This window comes from Oncorhynchus mykiss, chromosome 17 (genome assembly GCF_013265735.2).
Source record: "Oncorhynchus mykiss isolate Arlee chromosome 17, USDA_OmykA_1.1, whole genome shotgun sequence".
NCBI classification, from domain to species: Eukaryota; Metazoa; Chordata; class Actinopteri; order Salmoniformes; family Salmonidae; genus Oncorhynchus; species Oncorhynchus mykiss.
This window is the reverse complement of record NC_048581.1, coordinates 13,627,787-13,645,590: the sequence shown is the minus strand read 5'-3', so window position 1 is coordinate 13,645,590 and position 17,804 is coordinate 13,627,787. Positions and strand designations below refer to the sequence as shown.

At 46.7% G+C, this 17,804-nt stretch overlaps 2 protein-coding genes across 5 annotated transcripts in view; one reads left to right on the top strand and one right to left on the bottom strand.

Moving 5' to 3' along the window:
• LOC118940024 overlaps positions 1–17,804 on the bottom strand; it is a 1,007,326-nt gene that overhangs the window by 784,398 nt on the left and 205,124 nt on the right. The gene's annotated exons all lie outside the window — the stretch shown is intronic.
• LOC110485508 (peroxisome proliferator-activated receptor gamma coactivator-related protein 1) lies at positions 1,028–17,437 on the top strand. 4 transcript variants are annotated; one of them, XM_036947982.1, is made up of 14 exons: positions 1,028–1,284; positions 3,782–3,886; positions 4,556–4,708; positions 5,069–5,176; positions 7,241–9,275; positions 10,732–10,785; positions 11,430–11,513; positions 11,773–11,888; positions 11,925–12,904; positions 13,733–13,951; positions 14,144–14,216; positions 14,789–14,910; positions 15,633–15,784; positions 16,786–17,437. In XM_036947982.1, the coding sequence occupies exons 1-14, from the start codon at positions 1,153–1,155 to the stop codon at positions 16,887–16,889; spliced, it is 4,437 nt and encodes a 1,478-aa protein (XP_036803877.1). In that variant the 5' UTR covers positions 1,028–1,152; the 3' UTR covers positions 16,890–17,437. The 4 variants fall into 4 exon arrangements, with proteins under 4 accessions (XP_036803877.1, XP_036803876.1, XP_036803878.1 ...); XM_036947983.1 differs by having other exon boundaries at positions 1,030–1,284; positions 7,241–9,000; positions 9,064–9,275; positions 11,773–12,904; XM_036947981.1 differs by having other exon boundaries at positions 1,029–1,284; positions 11,773–12,904.

Sequence of the window (17,804 nt, the reverse complement as noted above, 5' to 3'; positions counted from 1 at the left end):
CCACTCTGTTCCTAACAGTTTATAGTATTGAGAACAGAAAACTGTATTGAGATGAAATGTTTAATCGATGATAAGATTTGCAGAATGTCTGCCAAAAGCCATCTCGTTCAATCTCCTGCCATTGCCGGCCACTGGGCTTCCTCTCACTACCATATTTGGTAGTGAGTGGAAACACCAAGCGGAGGCTTCACATTTATACATCCGGTGAAATATCTGTTCTATCTGTGCCTTAATGCTCAAATGTCAGATGTGTTCAGACTGACAGGCTACTCTACTTGTCATGGTAAAGGCGGGTGTGTGCAGGGGCATAGGCTGATTGGTGGTGGTGTCCATTCTTCCTCTCAATCAGAAGTTGTTTTGTAGCTATACCCCAGTTGCGTTTAATGTTTGATATGAAAGTCTCCCACAGTTGATTTGAATGTTTGAAATCTTAGTTTAAGAACACTTTTAAAGCCTCAAAGGATAAGATGATCCAACTTTCAAAATGAGTCATTTTTGGCTAGCCACAGCATTTAACTAGCTAGCTAGGTAGTTGTTTAGCTTGCTAGCACATTCAAGCATTCAAACAATAAACAAACGTGTGAGCTACCAGATGTTCTTGTCAAACTGTCAACAGAGTAGCTAGCAAGCAACAATATATGCTAAATCACAGTCTGGAAACCACTTAAGGGCATTTCACCTTTCAGACAAGTCACATGGCCAGGAATCAGTTTTATGTGATTTCAAAATGTGGCTTGAAATATCTGATTCCATGTGCTTTTTGTCTGTGCAGACTCCAGGAAAAATATCAGATTTGACTAAGCTATATACATTATTTTTTGTATTTGCCACTTTGGCATTGCAGTTGGGTTGGGCATAAAACTAGAAAACAATTATTTGACAGGTATAAAATCCGTTCTTCGTTTCGGGCAATATGACATGCGTTGACTTTGACATGATTAAGGTAACTACTGTGCAGGTGCATGACAGCAAATAGCATTTGACATGTCAAAGATATTTAATTTGAGACCAAAGCGAATCGGATGACGATCTGATTTTGTTGTTACTTGCAAAACAGTACTTGGTTATGATTTGAGCAAGATACATTGATCCCAGATCTGCGTTTATCGGCAACCTCCGTGTGCTGGCGACCACGTGTCTGTGCGCTGACCAATGGCAACGCTCCTAGCTATAGCTGAACGAAGCCATGTGAGGATCTGTAAAATGGCGGCGCAGTGGCGTGGAAAAGATGAGCTTATAATCACCGGCAATACGGAATTTCTGACCGCAAACACATTCAATGAGGTACTTCTTTGATACATAATTTTTCTGCATACATGTAGCCAAATAAAAATTACTTGTACCACTTGTCTTTGGCCTTTTTCATACACGAAAAATGGTAAACCAGCACGCGGTGCCTACACGTGGATGTGAACGGCTAGTAGTAGCTAACATTAGCTGCGAATCGCATGGCGGCATGGGAAAAAAACTGCTGGTGACACAAGTAGCTAACTATGTTGTCTCCCTTATTTCACGATTTAGTTCGGCATAAAATCATTTTATTGGCTTTCTGCAAAGTAATACATGTCTAAGTTGAGGTGACAGTAAGTTGAATGAGCTATAATTCAATAGGGAGTCAGCAAAGTTTCTTCTCTACTCGGAAAAAGCGATGCTCTGTCTGCTGCTAACGTTCATAGTTGCTGGACTCCCCCACCTTCTAAAGACTGGTCGTGTTGGGTATCCGGAAGCTGGCAACAATGAATTGTCGGTTGGCGTCAATCAAAAGCAAATGATAAGATTAAGTTGTTGAGTTTATTCTGTCGAATATTCTGCATTCACGTGGCTGCCGATATCGATATTTAGTAAAGTACTGGAACGAACACACTCACTGTCCCATACATAGCAGACAGGGACACATTACTTTTGTAATGTTGGAACTGGTACGGTCCAAGTGTTGGCATGCTACCTATGTCAACCATGGGCTCATACAAAAGTACACCCAATTCCGCTAAAATGCACCCGTATTTTACTCATTGTTTTTATATCATTGCATTTCGATTGCCTTTGCGTACCACCCATTTCAGTAAACATCCTCCATATATCATTCACACCTGTCAACACTGGTCTCACACCCGGGGCCTTGTTTTGTTGAACTAACTATATCCGCTTTACTCTTGTGGCAAACATGAATGACAAACAGCGTTGTAGCTAGTGTGATTGTATAGGCCGACCATTGACGTTAATAGGAGTGTCAGGCACCTAGTAGCCTACAATGGCCTATTATTTCAACGCTGTCCACCTCTTTGTACTACTGTACTATCCCGCTCAATTAAAATAGATGATGTTTCCTGAGAGGTAATGAGGGATTAGTACATAGAGGCCCTATGGGTTCTGGTCCAAAGTAGTGTACTATATAAGGAATAGGGTGCCATTTGGAATGGGCTCAATAATAATAAATAAAAAACAACGTTAAGCCACGCTTTTCTGTTTTCCCCTTTCTGCACATTTTACAATGCTCCCATTGTGACTGTTCACTGTCTGCTCTCATCTCCCACACACGTATTGGCTGGGTGACTCTGAGAAGAACACTGACTGGGAACTCTCCCAAATGGCACCCTACTCCCTATAGTGCACTACCTTTCACCAGAGACCTATGGGCCTTGGTCAAAAGTAGCGCACTACACTTCATATGTAATAGGATGCCATATGGGATTCAAGCTTGTGACTATCACGTTTCTCAAGAAAGCTCCATTTGGATCTTATAAGCCCTGGTCATAAAGTAGTGCACTACACTTCATATGTAATAGGATGCCATATGGGATTCAGCTTGTGACTATCACGTTTCTCAAGAAAGCTCCATTTGGATCTATAAGCCCTGGTCATAAAGTAGTGCACTGCACTTCATATGTAATAGGATGCCATATGGGATTCAGCTTGTGACTATCACGTTTCTCAAGAAAGCTCCATTTGGATCTATAAGCCCTGGTCATAAGTAGTGCACTGCATTTGGGGAATAGGGTGTTTTTTGGGACGTTACCCCATAATCATATTACAGACAGACAGTGTCCCAGCAACAACCACCACCACACCCAGGGAGGGGCCCGTTGTTGTCAAGGAGTGAGAGTGCAGACTAGTGTGCTATGGGCTAACTGTCACTTTCTATGACAAGACAACGCATGTCCTTAAGATGCGAGACACTTCGTGCTGCTGTTTTTCCACCTCGTTGGATAAATCAAACTGAAGTGTGGGAATGACTGTCTGAACGTTTCCCTCCTCTGCCCCTGCGTCAGGGCTCTGCTCTGCAACAGTCTGAAAACATGGCATTGCACACACACTCATTCTGATGGGAGGAGGAAGCATACAAACGCAGCCTCAACAAACACTATTGACTAGCAGCTTGTTTTATTGTATTCAGACTGCCCTTTGAGTTATGTCCCTCAAGTATCTTTTAGGAGAAATGTGTTGACTTTCTCAATCTTTCCTTAGTCCCCCCCCCGTCCTTCCTCTCTGCCACTTTCTGTAAATACATTCAAGAAGAACGTCAGAAGGGAGGGACTTTGGACCCTCTCCTCCAATACGGTTGGGAAAGAGACGAGGAGATGGGATGCGGGGAAACACAAAAAGACTTATGATCGAGCAACTGTTTCTGTAGGCTGCGTTTACACAGGAGGCCCAATTAAGATATTTTTGCTTTGCTCTTTTGACCAATCAGATCAGCTCTTTTTCCCAATAATTGGGCAGCCTATTTGCCTGACTCGTCATTAAACTTGTTCTCCCTTTCTGATCTTGTTGCTTGTTACAGGCTGTCCTGGGTAAAGGGGAAGTCAGTGATCTGGACATGGACACGCACTCCTGCCTGGACCCTTCCATCCTGGCAATGTTTGAAGACTCCGCCGTAGCTGTAGAGGTCAGCATCAGGACACAATGTTGGCCAAACATTCAGATATACTGGGGCGTATTCATTACGCTGATTCTGTTGTAAAACGTTTCTTAAAAGAAGGCAAATGAAACAGGGAGGGAACTACCTGAATTTGTCTAATAGAAACTCTCATTTTGTTGTTTGGTACAGTTTGGGTCTTAAATGGTTTCTGTAATGAATACGCCCCTGATGTAGACCCTGTTCCCATCTGAGACAGGTTCTACATCAGTGGTTCCCAAACTTCAGGTCGGGACCCAATCTGGGGTCCCCTGAGAAAATGTGTGATCTTATCAAACAAATTAAGATTTTTTTGAATCTTGTAATGGGTATAGAGTACAACCTTTTAGTGTCGACTAAGGGCCTTTTACACTATTAGAATGCCCTTTCATGTCATTATGATGGGTTGGGACAGCCTGCGGGGCCTAAAGTGGAGTAAATATCAACACACAGCGTTAACTAGGAAATATCATGTTTCCAAGTGGGGTCCCCTGCATTTTCTAGTGTCAATTTGGAGTCGTGTGCAGAAAAACTCCTGGTTTACATGAACTTGTCCAATTAGAAACACTCCTCTGAAACTATTGTTTCCCGTCACAGAAATGAGAGATGCCATTTATACTATTTTTAATTAATTCAATTTATTTCATTTGTTTTTTTTAGACTAGGAGCAGACTGGATGAGGAGAGTGAGTCCACGTTGTTGACGGCTCTAACAGAGATCCTGGACAGTGTTGACGATGAGACCCTGTCTCCCTTTGACACCCTGCCTGACACTGGGCTCTTCTCTGACCAGAGGCTACGGGACAACTCCCCGGTGGGTAAAACCAAGTGTGGGTCTGTGTGTGTGATTCAGAATTAATTGAGAATTAAGAGTAACCAGCGGTCCTGCTCTGAGACGCTGTGTGAAAACAGTCCCAGGTGTTCTTGGTAACCAGCAGTCCTGCTCTGAGACGCTGTGTGAAAACAGTCCCAGGTGTTCTTGGTAACCAGCGGTCCTGCTCTGAGACGCTGTGTGAAAACAGTCCCAGGTGTTCTTGATTTGATGAGAATCAGGGGTACTGCTTTTATTTTGGTGTTATCTATAAATCATGCTGAAAATGGTGTGTCTGTGGGAGAACAATGTGATTGTTGTTTTGTAATTACTGTATTTCTCCTGTTTGGTGTGTTTCTCCAGTTGAGGCGGCTGCTGAGTTTAACACGGTCTCCACCTGATAAAGAAGCACTCTTTCGTTCCATAAAGACCCCCTCTTCATCTTCATCCCCCTCTTCATCTGTTGGAAAGGTAGAAACCTCATCCCTTTCTGTTTTATGGAAGTGTGTGTGTCAGATTAGGATTAGCCGTACTACTACTGGTAATCCCACCCGTTAATCTAGGTTTACAGAGGTAATTTCAATGATAAAAGAACCACTAGAAGAGTGCTCTCCAACCCTGTTCCTGGAGAGACACCCTCCTGTAGGTTTTCACTCTAACCCTGTTCCTGGAGAGACACCCTCCTGTAGGTTTTCACTCCAACCCTGTTCCTGGAGAGCTACCCTCCTGTAGGTTTTCACTCCAACCCTGTTCCTGGAGAGTCACCCTCCTGTAGGTTTTCACTCCAACCCTGTTCCTGGAGAGCTACCCTCCTGTAGGTTTTCACTCCAACCCTGTTCCTGGAGAGCTACCCTCCTGTAGGTTTTCACTCCAACCCTGTTCCTGGAGAGACACCCTCCTGTAGGTTTTCACTCCAACCCTGTTCCTGGAGAGACACCCTCCTGTAGGTTTTCACTCCAACCCTGTTCCTGGAGAGACACCCTCCTGTAGGTTTTCACTCCAACCCTGTTCCTGGAGAGACACCCGCCTGTAGGTTTTCACTCCAACCCTGTTCCTGGAGAGACACCCTCCTGTAGGTTTTCACTCCAACCCTGTTCCTGGAGAGACAGCCTCCTGTAGGTTTTCACTCCAACCCTGTTCCTGGAGAGACAGCCTCCTGTAGGTTTTCACTCCAACCCTGTTCCTGGAGAGACAGCCTCCTGTAGGTTTTCACTCTAACCCTGTTCCTGGAGGGATTTTGTAACTATCCTGGGGTGTATTTATTACGTATTGCAACGGAAACCGTTTACTGTTTAAGAAGCAAACATAATGAAATGGGGAGGGTCCTACTTGAATTTGTCCAATAGAAACTCGTTTTGATCCCAAAACGTTTTTCCATTTGGAGTAACCTGTTTCTGTTGCAGGACAGTCATTTAGCTGTGGCGCTTCGCCTTTCCCCGTCACCGAGCACATTTCAGGTCTGCTGACCGCAAACTGGAACATTCTGTGCAACTTCCGGCGTGCGTTTATTGTGACCACTGAGGCTGTACCAGCTTTAAGTTAGTGAGTAGGCTACTGTGGCTATTTGATCATCATGTAGGTCTACCAGAGTAGCCTACCAGAGTAGCCTACCAGAGTAGCCTAGTAGCCTACCAGAGTAGCCTAGTAGCCTACCAGAGTAGCCTAGTAGCCTACCAGAGTAGCCTACCAGAGTAGCCTAGTAGCCTACCAGAGTAGCCTACCATTTAAAAACAAGGGAGACAAATGCCTCCCATAACATTTTAACATGGAAATAGCTGTTCAATCATTCAGCCTACAGTAGCAGCCAATGTGTGGTGTTCAATACAGGCCTACATCCCATGAGACTTGGGAATAAAAACATGTAGGTCTCGACATGAACCTGTTCATCCACTTGTCCTTCAGACAGTTGACAGTGTTAACTAACGGGGTAAACTCTAGAAAGTCGAGCGAAGTTCAATCTCGTGCTTCTCTGCGCGGGATGATATTTCATCTGCGTGACAGTCCGAGGCGAGCTGTGCAACCGCTCACCGTAGAGGGACCATTGGCAGTCACGTTAATTAAAAAAACTATTTCTGTCGAGGCGCACTTTGAAGATGCTGGAACAGTCAACATTTACTTTTCCTCTGCAAACAAAGCGAGTTATGAATAGAAACATCTGTCAACCCCATTGTAGAATTGTTTATCTATTTCTGTGCAAGATAAATATTCCTCTGGAGGTTATGAGTACCGTAGGACGAGCCCTGCACTGGAGTAACTTGTTTGATTTCGAATAAGAAAAACGGTTAAAGATTTACATTCGTTTTAATGTACTAAATAAAATGCCTATCATAATGAATTTGACATACATTTGTATGGGATTGGGTTGTGTCATAGTTTGGAAATTATATACAAAAAATATTAGTGTACTACACTATGGTATTGAGTTTGTCATGAAAAATAATATAGAGAATGATATCTTTATTAAAAATAGAGCAATAGCGAGCGCGATTATGAGCATAGCTGGAGTAACAGTCTTGCCGTCGTTCTTCCTTCCAGGTTGAGACGGTCATTCCAGACAGACCCTGGAGGACTAGGCTAACTCCCAGAGCCCAGGGCTCTTCCACATCCATACAGAGGAGCGATGGAGAGGAGGAGGAGGAGGGCGGCGGCAAGGTCCACATTCACAGCCCGCCTCAGGGCTTCAATCTGACCAATCAGGACTCGGGAGAACTCTCCCTCGACCGATCAGAAGTGAGAGCGCTGAACTCTGTAGAGAAGGACCATGGCTACTCCTCTACAGTGTCCCTGGTGGACCTGGTGAAACTCATGCATCCCTACTGCCTGAGGGTGTGCCTGGATGAGGAGGGGAAGGACTGGGTCGGCACATCCAGGCAGGAGGCCTCCTCCCTGGGGGAACGGAGCGCGGACCAGAGTGTACCCCTGGAGGGCGAGGTGTGGAGGTATACAAAGCCTGGTTCGGAAGAGAGCGACGAGGAAATTGATGTGGACGGATCAGATGACGAGTGTCCCTCGGTAGGAGGGATGAAGGATGAGAAAGAGGGGGATGGAGAACAGGGAAGTAAAGGTGAAGAAGTGAAGCAACTAAAAAGTCTACTTGTGAAGTGGGACGGGCCCAAAGAAGGCCAGAAGACCAAGAACAAAAAAAGAGTGACCTTCGGACCTGTCCGGGTGACATCCTACGAGCTACCGGCAGCAGACGAACCTGACTTAAACGTGCTCCCGGACTTGAGCGAGCTCACCAGCCAAATCCCCATTTTTGACTTCAACACCAAAACAACGACCATTTCCCTCACCACATCCTCTCCGGAGTCTTCAGCAGCGTCTTCAAAGGACAACCATCATCAGGTTGTAACTGACTTGTCTGAAAGGACCGGAGATACGTCGTCGTCGGAGCCTCCACCACAGCGAGGCGAGTCCAAGCCCAGACCGGCCCTCAGTCTCCAGCAGTACCGCCTGCTGCGCCAGCAAAGACTACCCCTGGTGGGGAAACCTGAGAATTACACCACCAAATGGCCCTCTCTACCCGAAACCCCCACGGAGTTGCCTCCTATACCCTATTTACAAGGACCTAAATATAACATGTGGGGACCAACGACCACACATCCTACACATCATTACCTAGGAAGTAAAACAGGGGGTGATGTCAGTGGATTCAAGCCTATATCTAAGACAAGGACGAAGATGGTCTCTCCTGCTTGTCCCAGTAAACCTGGTAAAGCCATTGGCATCAATGGATCAAAGCCTGTTAGAAGTGGGACTAAGACTCCTCCTACCAGCTCAGCTTTAAAGCCCAAACGCAACTCAATGGAAGCTAAATCTGCGAATTATGTTGGTGTATTAAAGCCTATTTGGACTGAGACCATCTCTCCTGCTAGTCCCTTACCAAGTCCCAACCTGAACTCCAACTCAGTGGCGGGTCTGGACCAGAACAGGACTAGCCCAGAAAAGAGTGCTGTTGTGGTCAGTAGCGACCCCCCAAACCCTGTCCTGGTCCCACTACCAGGAACCCGTCCATCTTTGGATGGATTTGATAGAAGCCGTGGGACCAACCAGGAGAAGCAGGAGCAGGAACAATCTCTACCTCCATCCACCACCCAGGAGTCTCCGGCGCCCACGCCCAAAATGGTGTTCTGCAACCGGGATCCAAGCCTGAAGAGCACCAGTCTCCTCCTTGAGATCCAGCGGAGGTTCTCCACCAAACAACCATCGCGGAAAGCACTTCACACCCAAAACACTGCAGAGACCACGAAACAAGGGGATCAGCCTCGCTCTCTCAGCCCAGGGAAAGGAATCGAGACAGTACCAGAAGGGTCTAAGTTTTCCCCAAGTGCACCAGTAATGGCAAGTCCATCGTCCAGGACCGTACCAGAAGGTTCCAAGTTTTCCCCAAGTGCACCAGTAATGGCAAGTCCATCGTCCAGCCCCTCAGTCCATCCACCCACCCATGCCGTTACTCCTTACCCAGAGATGGAGAGGGCAAAGCGGTTAGCCCTTGGTAACCTCCCCTATGTCCGACTGTCCACCTCTCCAGAGAGTAACACCTGCATACAGACCACCACCTGCGGCACAGGTAAGCCAGATGAGCCATAACACACATATAAACAATATATTTTGTTCTAGGGTGAACTGATTGACTGTTGACTGATTTTGGGTCAGTTTAGCATTTTACTTACTACAGGTTAAGGTTAGGTTTGGGGGAGTGGACTCTGATCCTAGATCTGTACCTAGGGGAAACTACACCGTGAGTATGTATTTCTTCAGATAAAGCTAATTAAGCTATAGCTAAAAGTAGATGATTTGTGATTTAGTTAGAGCTGGTGTGAAATTAACAAAAATGTATAATTTGTGATTACTTTGATATCCTGTGTCAAATTCTTTCTAAGACCCATTCAGAAAGAGATTGTTGTCTCCATGTTCAGCTGAAGGAGTCAAAGCTTTAAACATATATTTGATTAGGCCTAGTGGTTAGAGGCAGGTGGCCTAGTGGTTAGAGGCAGGTGGCCTAGTGGTTAGAGGCAGGTAGCCTAGTGGTTAGAGGCAGGTAGCCTAGTGGTTAGAGGCAGGTAGCCTAGTGGTTAGAGGCAGGTAGCCTAGTGGTTAGAGGCAGGTAGCCTAGTGGTTAGAGGCAGGTAGCCTAGTAACCGAAAGGTTGCAAGTTCAAATCCCCCAAGCTGACAAGGTAAAAATCTGTCATTCTGCCCCTGAACAGGCAGTTAACCCACTGTTCCTAGGCCGTCATTGAAAATAATAATTTGTTCTTAACTGACTTGCCTAGTTAAATAAAGGTAAAAAAATGTTTTTTTAAATATTTTGTAAGGGGTGGGGCAGTCCCACTCATATTTTTCCGATAGGAAAGATGGAGATGAAAGAGTTGCTGAAATAGCAGGGTTCTGGACTGGAACCCATGCTGCTGAAATAGCAGGGGTCTGGACTGGAACCCATGCTGCTGAAATAGCAGGGTTCTGGACTGGAACCCATGCTGCTGAAATAGCAGGGGTCTGGACTGGAACCCATGCTGCTGAAATAGCAGGGTTCTGGACTGGAACCCATGCTGCTGAAATAGCAGGGTTCTGGACTGGAACCCATGCTGCTGAAATAGCAGGGGTCTGGACTGGAACCCATGCTGCTGAAATAGCAGGGTTCTGGACTGGAACCCATGCTGCTGAAATAGAAGGGGTCTGGACTGGAACCCATGCTGCTGAAATAGCAGGGTTCTGGACTGGAACCCATGCTGCTGAAATAGCAGGGGTCTGGACTGGAACCCATGCTGCTGAAATAGCAGGGGTCTGGACTGGAACCCATGCTGCTGAAATAGCAGGGGTCTGGACTGGAACCCATGCTGCTGAAATAGCAGGGGTCTGGACTGGAACCCATGCTGCTGAAATAGCAGGGTTCTGGACTAGAACCCATGCTGCTGTGGTGTTCTGGAGGAAGCAGTTTAGAGCACTAGACCAGCAGAAAGTTCACCTCGACGAACTGCTACTGTCCCTGCATTCAGAAACTGATTTCTCTTGGTCGCGTTGCAGGAATCCAAGCCACAGATCTGACCAGCCTTCTGGAGCGGTTTGAGGAAACACAAGGTGAGTGAGGGATCAGTGGGGTTTTGTTAACTCTCTCCCTTTCTTCTTCCAGCTATACTACGCCCCATCCATTCTGGGATTTGCATTAAGATGTATTGATTTGGTTGATGCACACATCCTCTGTCCTTGTCATCTTACATACCTATAGTCCATCTGTAAATAGCCCATCCAATCTACCTACCTCATCCCCATATTGTTTTTATCTACTTTTCTCCTCTTTTGCACACCAGTATCTCTACTTGCACATCATCGTCGTATTCGTATTCATCCATCACTCCAGTGTTAATCTGCTAAACTGTAATTACTTCACTACTACGGCCTATTTATTGCCTTACTTCCTCACGCCATTTGCACACTGTATATAGACTTTCTTTTTTTCTATTGTGTTATTGACTGTACGCTTGTTGACTCCATGTGTAACTCTGTGTTGTTGTTTGTGTCGCACTGCTTTGCTTTATCTTGGCCAGGTCACAGTTGTAAATGAGAACTTGTTCTCAACTAGCCTAAATGGTTAAATAAAGGTAAAATGTAAAAAATCTTGAACATGGTGATGGAAAAAGGCACAACAGATCCTAAATCAGCACTCCTACTCTAAGATGGAACCCCTGATCTTGCCTCCCCCATGTCTGTGTCTCTTCCCACAGCCAAAGAGGAGACTGAGAGTGAACCTGAAGGCAGTCCAGATAGGAGCCCTGTTAGAGATGAAGAGCCGAGCAACAACACTGAAGGTGAGTTAATGGAAGGACTCTGCCTGGAGACTTGCACCCTATTACCTCCTTAGTGCACTACTTTTGACCAGAGCCATATATGGGCACTGGTCAAAAGTAGTGCACTATAAAGGGAATAGGGCACCATTTGGGATGAAACTGTTCTTCGACTTCATTTCTAGTCTAGTCAGCACAGTTACTCAGAGGACTTTGCTGTGGTTATTCTCATGCTTTAGAACAGAACTTCAGTTCATCATCTGGTTTGTTGCTTTCTTTCCAGGGATGCTGACACTGCTGGGTGCCTATCTCCTCAGCACCCAAGATAAACTCTGTCTTCCAGCACCCACTGGCTTTCCAGAACTTGTCAACACACTCGAACCCCTCAGAACTCCGGAGCCCCTCAGAACTCTGGAGCCCTTCAGAACTCCGGGACCCCTCAGAACTCCGGGACCCCTCAGAACTCCGGGACCCCTCAGAACTCCGGGACCCCTCAGAACTCCGGAGCCCCTCAGAACTCCGGAGCCCCTCAGAACTCCGGGACCCCTCAGAACTCCGGAGCCCCTCAGAACTCCGGAACCCCTCAGAACTCCGGAGCCCCTCAGAACTCCGGGACCCCTCAGAACTCCGGGACCCCTCAGAACTCCGGAGCCCCTCAGAACTCCGGGACCCCTCAGAACTCCGGAACCCCTCAGAACTCTGGAACGTTGCGATACTCAGGAACCTCTCAGCACCCAGAATGTTCTCAGCACTCAGGAACAGGCCCCTGCACAGCCGCGCTGGAAACCACTTACCCCTGTCGCACCTCAGAGGAAGCAACCGGCGACCCCCAAACCTCTCCCTCACAAGGCCATCCAAATCATCAACCCCCGTCCTCTACCACCCAAAAAGGCCCACCCCCTCCCCCCAAAGCCCCCTGTCACCCCCCCTGAGTTCCAGACACCAGTATCTGTCTCCTCAGACCACGACTACTGTCTATCTCAGGATCAACCAGGCAGTAATACTACTATGTTATGCAGCAAAAGACAAACCATACTCCCCGACCATCAACCAATTCCCAACCCCTCCTCAGTGCCCGGCACACAGAACTCTGGGAAATATTTGTGGCAGCAGCAGCCGGTGGACTCCAGGACTGTTCCAGAGACACAACTTCCCTCAGACTCTGCTCCGCCATCTACAGAGAGCTCCCCCTCTAGGACGGATGCCATTACTGCAGGGGAGACACAGGAAGAGAGAACCAACCCCTGCATCCCCTCCCCTCCTTCACCCAGTCCCCCTGCCAGAGGTAGGAGGTCGTCCCGGCGCTATCGGACAAGGTCTTCATGCTCGGACTCTAGCTCTAGGTCCCCTTCTTCATCGTCATCTTCCTCATCCTCCTCCTCTCGATCCAGGTCTCGCTCTCCACCCCGAAAGAGGTAGTTTCAAATTCTGTGTGGTGACTGTTATTGCTCTTGAATTGAAGTTGGGGAGAGAGGAGGGTGGCCATGTTAGTGGGTGTGGCCATGTTAGTGGGTGTGGCCAATGGTACGGTACTTTTTTGTTTTTGCTGTTTTAAACCTAATTTCTTCCAATTCTACACGTTTTGCCATGAGGCTGACAGAAAAAAATATCCGTTTTTAAAGATTTTTTTTTTGCAGTTTTACACATTTCGCCATAGTATAAATACACGTTATAAGCCACCAATCAATGACATGAGAGGTTTTGAACTTCTCCCTGACTGTGTACTTTTTATTTTGGTGATTGTTAGTTCTAAAAGATGATCTTCAAGATAAATGGCTCCACTATATCTACTACATACTTTACATCTGGTTTTAGTCATTAAGTTTACACTCAACTTTTTACCACCCCAAAATGTATTTTCTTTCTTTAACCCACGTCCTCCTTCCTCTTTGTCCAACCCCTCTCCTCCCTCCTCCCCATCCCTCTCCTCCCCATCCCTCTCCTCTCTCTCCCTCTCCTCCCCATCCCTCTCCCTCTCCTCCCCATCCCTCTCCTCTCTCTCCCTCTCCTCCCCATCCCTCTCCCTCTCCTCCCCATCCCTCTCCTCCCCATCCCATTCCTCTCCTCCCCATCCCTCTCCTCCCCATCCCTCTCTCTCCTCCCCTTACTCTCCTCCCCATCCCATTCCTCTCCTCCCCATCCCTCTCCTCCCCATCCCTCTCTCTCCTCCCCTTACTCTCCTCCCCATCCCTCTCCCCCCCCCCCCCCCCATACTCTCCTCCCTCTCCCTCCTCCCCCACCAGGTTCTGTCCCAGGCGTTCTGAAAGCAGCTCCTCGTCCTCTTGCTCTAGCTCCGTCTCCCGTTCCCCGGTTCCCTGCCGGTACCGGCTCCCCTACCCACAGTCCTGGAACCGCTCTCGGTCCACATCAAAGTCCTGGACTCAGTCTGGTTCCAGATCTCGGTCCAGATCCCCCACCACACTGGCCTACAGCAGAACCCAGAGGCGGAGGGACTGCTACAGGTCAGTAATGGCATTAATACATTTGTTAAATCACTTTTTTTAAAGTATTTTGTAAGTGTTTTTAGGGGGGGGTGTATCATTAAAGGAGTTCTGAATGATTGTATTAGACTCTGATTAAACTATAGCCTCACGGGTCTTCTGTAGTCCATCTCACCTTGCTGTCTCCTCTCCCCTTCCCCAACCAACCTTCAGCTCCAACAACGTCAGGGACTCCAGGAAACGAAAGAGACAACAAGATATGAGGAATCAAAAACTCAAAGCCATAGTGAGTACTGTGTAGTACATTACAAACCGTGGTTCACCTTGTGTTTTTGCAGTTTTAGAAATTGTTTTATACTTTTTAAGATGTTAAATGTAAATGTGACATTACTTCCTGATTTGATTTGGAGACCAAATTGCCACCAACTGTCCTCTTCGGTTTCCACCAGATGGCCAAGCTGCAAATTGAAGATTGGCTATATCATAAACATTTATGGAAACATTTAGGTCAGGAATAAGGTTAGCAGTGTGGTCAGGGTTAACGTTGGATGAGTTGCGGTGAAACTGCCACGTCCGTTTGAGATTATTGCAATAACAAAGATGTTTCAAACAACAAGCACTTTTATTCCCCGACATCACTGTATGTGTGATAAAACAGCATGTACTACAATGTATTTCAATGACACTTCTCTAAAACCATAACAGATGCTCCTGGGAGAGACCTGTGACAGCGTTTCCCCTTTCACACATCTCAGCTTTAATGTTTGGGTTTAAAAACGGATTTTGAGAAGATAATTTGTATAAATCTGCAGGGCTTGTGATAGTGACACCCCTTGGTGCGTTGTTTTGTGTGGCCAGGACGAGCGCAGGGTGGTGTACGTGGGCCGCATCCAGAGGACCATGATGCACGCGGAGCTGAGAGAACGCTTCTCTCTGTTTGGAGAGGTGGAGGAATGCACCCTGCACTTTAGAGACAGGGGGTGAGTCTCTCTCTCTGCATCAAAAGAGATGGTCAAAAATTGTTAGCATCAGTGTCTTTAAACTCTTTTTTCTCTAGACTTTCTCTGTCCTCTTTCCCCTTCTCGCCCCCTCACCTCTCCCTCTCTGTCCCCCTCACCTCTCTCTTGCTCTCTCTCTGTCTCCCTTACCTCTCTCTTTCTCTCTCTCTGTCTCCCTCACCTTTCTCTCTCTCTGTCTCCCTCACCTCTCTCTTTCTCTGTCTCCCTCACCTCTCTCTTTCTCTCTCTCTGTCTCCCTCACCTCTCTCTTTCTCTCTCTCTGTCTCCCTCACCTCTCTTTCTCTCTCTCTGTCTCCCTCACCTCTCTCTCTCTCTCTGTCCCCCTCACCTCTCTCTCTGTCTCCCTCACCTCTCTCTTTCTCCCTCTCTGTCTCCCTCACCTTTCCCTCTCTGTCTCCCTCACCTCTCTTTCTCCCTCTGTCTCCCTCACCTTTCCCTCTCTGTCTCCCTCACCTCTCTTTCTCCCTCTGTCTCCCTCACCTTTCCCTCTCTGTCCCCCTCACCTCTCTCTTTCTCTCTCTCTCTGTCTCCCTCACCTCTCTCTCTCTCGGCCCCCTTAGATATAATCATACTTCATTGTTTTTATTGAAGACTTATTTCATCAGGTAACTTACTAACTTACCTTTGTCCATATCAGGTGGTTAGGAAATAACAATTTCTTAACCTGTGTTCTGTTTCCATAGCGACCACTACGGCTTTGTGACGTTCTACAACATGAAAGATGCGTTCGCAGCCATCGAGAACGGTTACAAGCTGAGGAGACCTGACGAGCTGCCCTTTGACCTCTGCTTCGGGGGCAGGCGTCAGTTCTGCAAATCTACGTACGCCGACCTAGGTGAGAACCTTTAAGGGTGGTCCCAAATGGGAAAGGGAGATACCTACTCGGTTGTTCAACTGAAATGTCTTCCACATTTAACCCAACCACTCTGAATCAGAGAGGTGTGGGGGGCCTTAATGGACATCCACGTATTCGGGTGCCTGGAGAACAGTGGGTTAACTGTCTTGTTCAGGGGAACAGTGGGTTAACTGCCTTGTTCAGGGGAACAGTGAGTTAACTGCCTTGTTCAGGGGAACAGTGGGTTAACTGCCTTGTTCAGGGGAACAGTGGGTTAACTGCCTTGTTCAGGGGAACAGTGGGTTAACTGCCTTGTTCAGGAGAACAGTGGGTTAACTGCCTTGTTCAGGGGAACAGTGTGTTAACTGCCTTGTTCAGGGGAACAGTGGGTTAACTGCCTTGTTCAGGGGAACAGTGGGTTAACTGCCTTGTTCAGGGGAACAGTGGGTTAACTGCCTTGTTCAGGGGAACAGTGGGTTAACTGCCTTGTTCAGGGGAACAGTGGGTTAACTGCCTTGTTCAGGGGAACAGTGGGTTAACTGCCTTGTTCAGGGGAACAGTGGGTTAACTGCCTTGTTCAGGGGTACAGTGGGTTAACTGCCTTGTTCAGGAGAACAGTGGGTTAACTGCCTTGTTCAGGAGAACAGTGGGTTAACTGCCTTGTTCAGGGGAACAGTGGGTTAACTGCCTTGTTCAGGGGAACAGTGGGTTAACTGCCTTGTTCAGTGGCAGAACAACAGATTTGACCTTGTCAGCTCGGGGATTTGATCCAGCAACCTTTCGGTTACTGGCCCAACGTTCCTAACCACTAGGCTACCTGCCACACAATGGCGCCCTATGTTTATTAAGAATGTGTATCAGCCTCTCGAACGAAGGCTTTCCCCTTTTGGGAAATAGCTGACGAGTTTACTAAGTCACGTGCCCAGGGTCGCAGAGGTAATTGCAGGGTAAACCGGTTGAAATCATAGCATATTGGTAACTGAACTGGTTTGTTTCACCAGATTCTAATCGGGAAGAGGAGGAACCCACTCCAGCGAAAAATGAAGAGGAGGAGCTGGACTTTGACACTCTATTGAAGCAGGCACAGAAAGGCTTGAAGCGGTAGCAGAGTCCTGGAGGAAGAGAGGGAGCCAAGAAAGGAATGATGGAGACAAAGTCCCAAATGTCACCCTATTCCCTATAGAGGGTACTAACCTTAGGGTTCTGGTCCCAAAGCAGTGCCCTCTATAGAAGGGAACGGGGTGTTATTTGGGACTGAGCCAACAAGTTAGCAAGACTTACCTCAGAGCTATACACATGCACATACTTTAACATTGTAGAAATGTTGTTTTAACTTGTATTGGTTCACTGTTATCAACTCATTTTATTTACCTTGATAGCACAACTTTGTTGATGCAGTAAACATATTTTTAAAGGAAAAAGAATCATAGGAAAATGATTAGAATATTGTAAAGTTGTTTTTTTGTATTATTATCATTTTTTTTAAGAAGGCTCTTTAAATATCTTTGTTTGCACTAATATTGCACTTGCAAGCTTGGCTTTACTCTTGTCTGTTACAATGTTTAAAAAGTTGAGATTCCCTTAGTCATTTTATTCCCAATTATGAACATGTTCTTTATGAATGAATAAAGACTATTATTGTGTCATCCTGAACTAGTGTCCATCCCATTGCCCTGACTGGATGGATCCATGGACTGACAGATGAAGGAATATCTCAAACTCTTACACTGTCAGTCTTCTTAAAGTGGAAATGAGTTGCTTAGGAAACAGCCAACCTTTTGGCTTTGAAGCTCACAATGTAGAAAATAATTAACCTGCAACACTATACATTTCCACAACTACATTGACTTTGAAAAGGATGGTACAAGGTAATCACAAGCAAGACTAGTTTAAGATGAGGATGAATTAAGTTAAAGTAGACTTGTGAACTAATGCCAGTTTTTTTTTATTTGACACGTTGTTAAGATGGAGAGCGGACCCTTTAAAGGAAATTGTACACTGTCTCTTTAAGCACGCACCA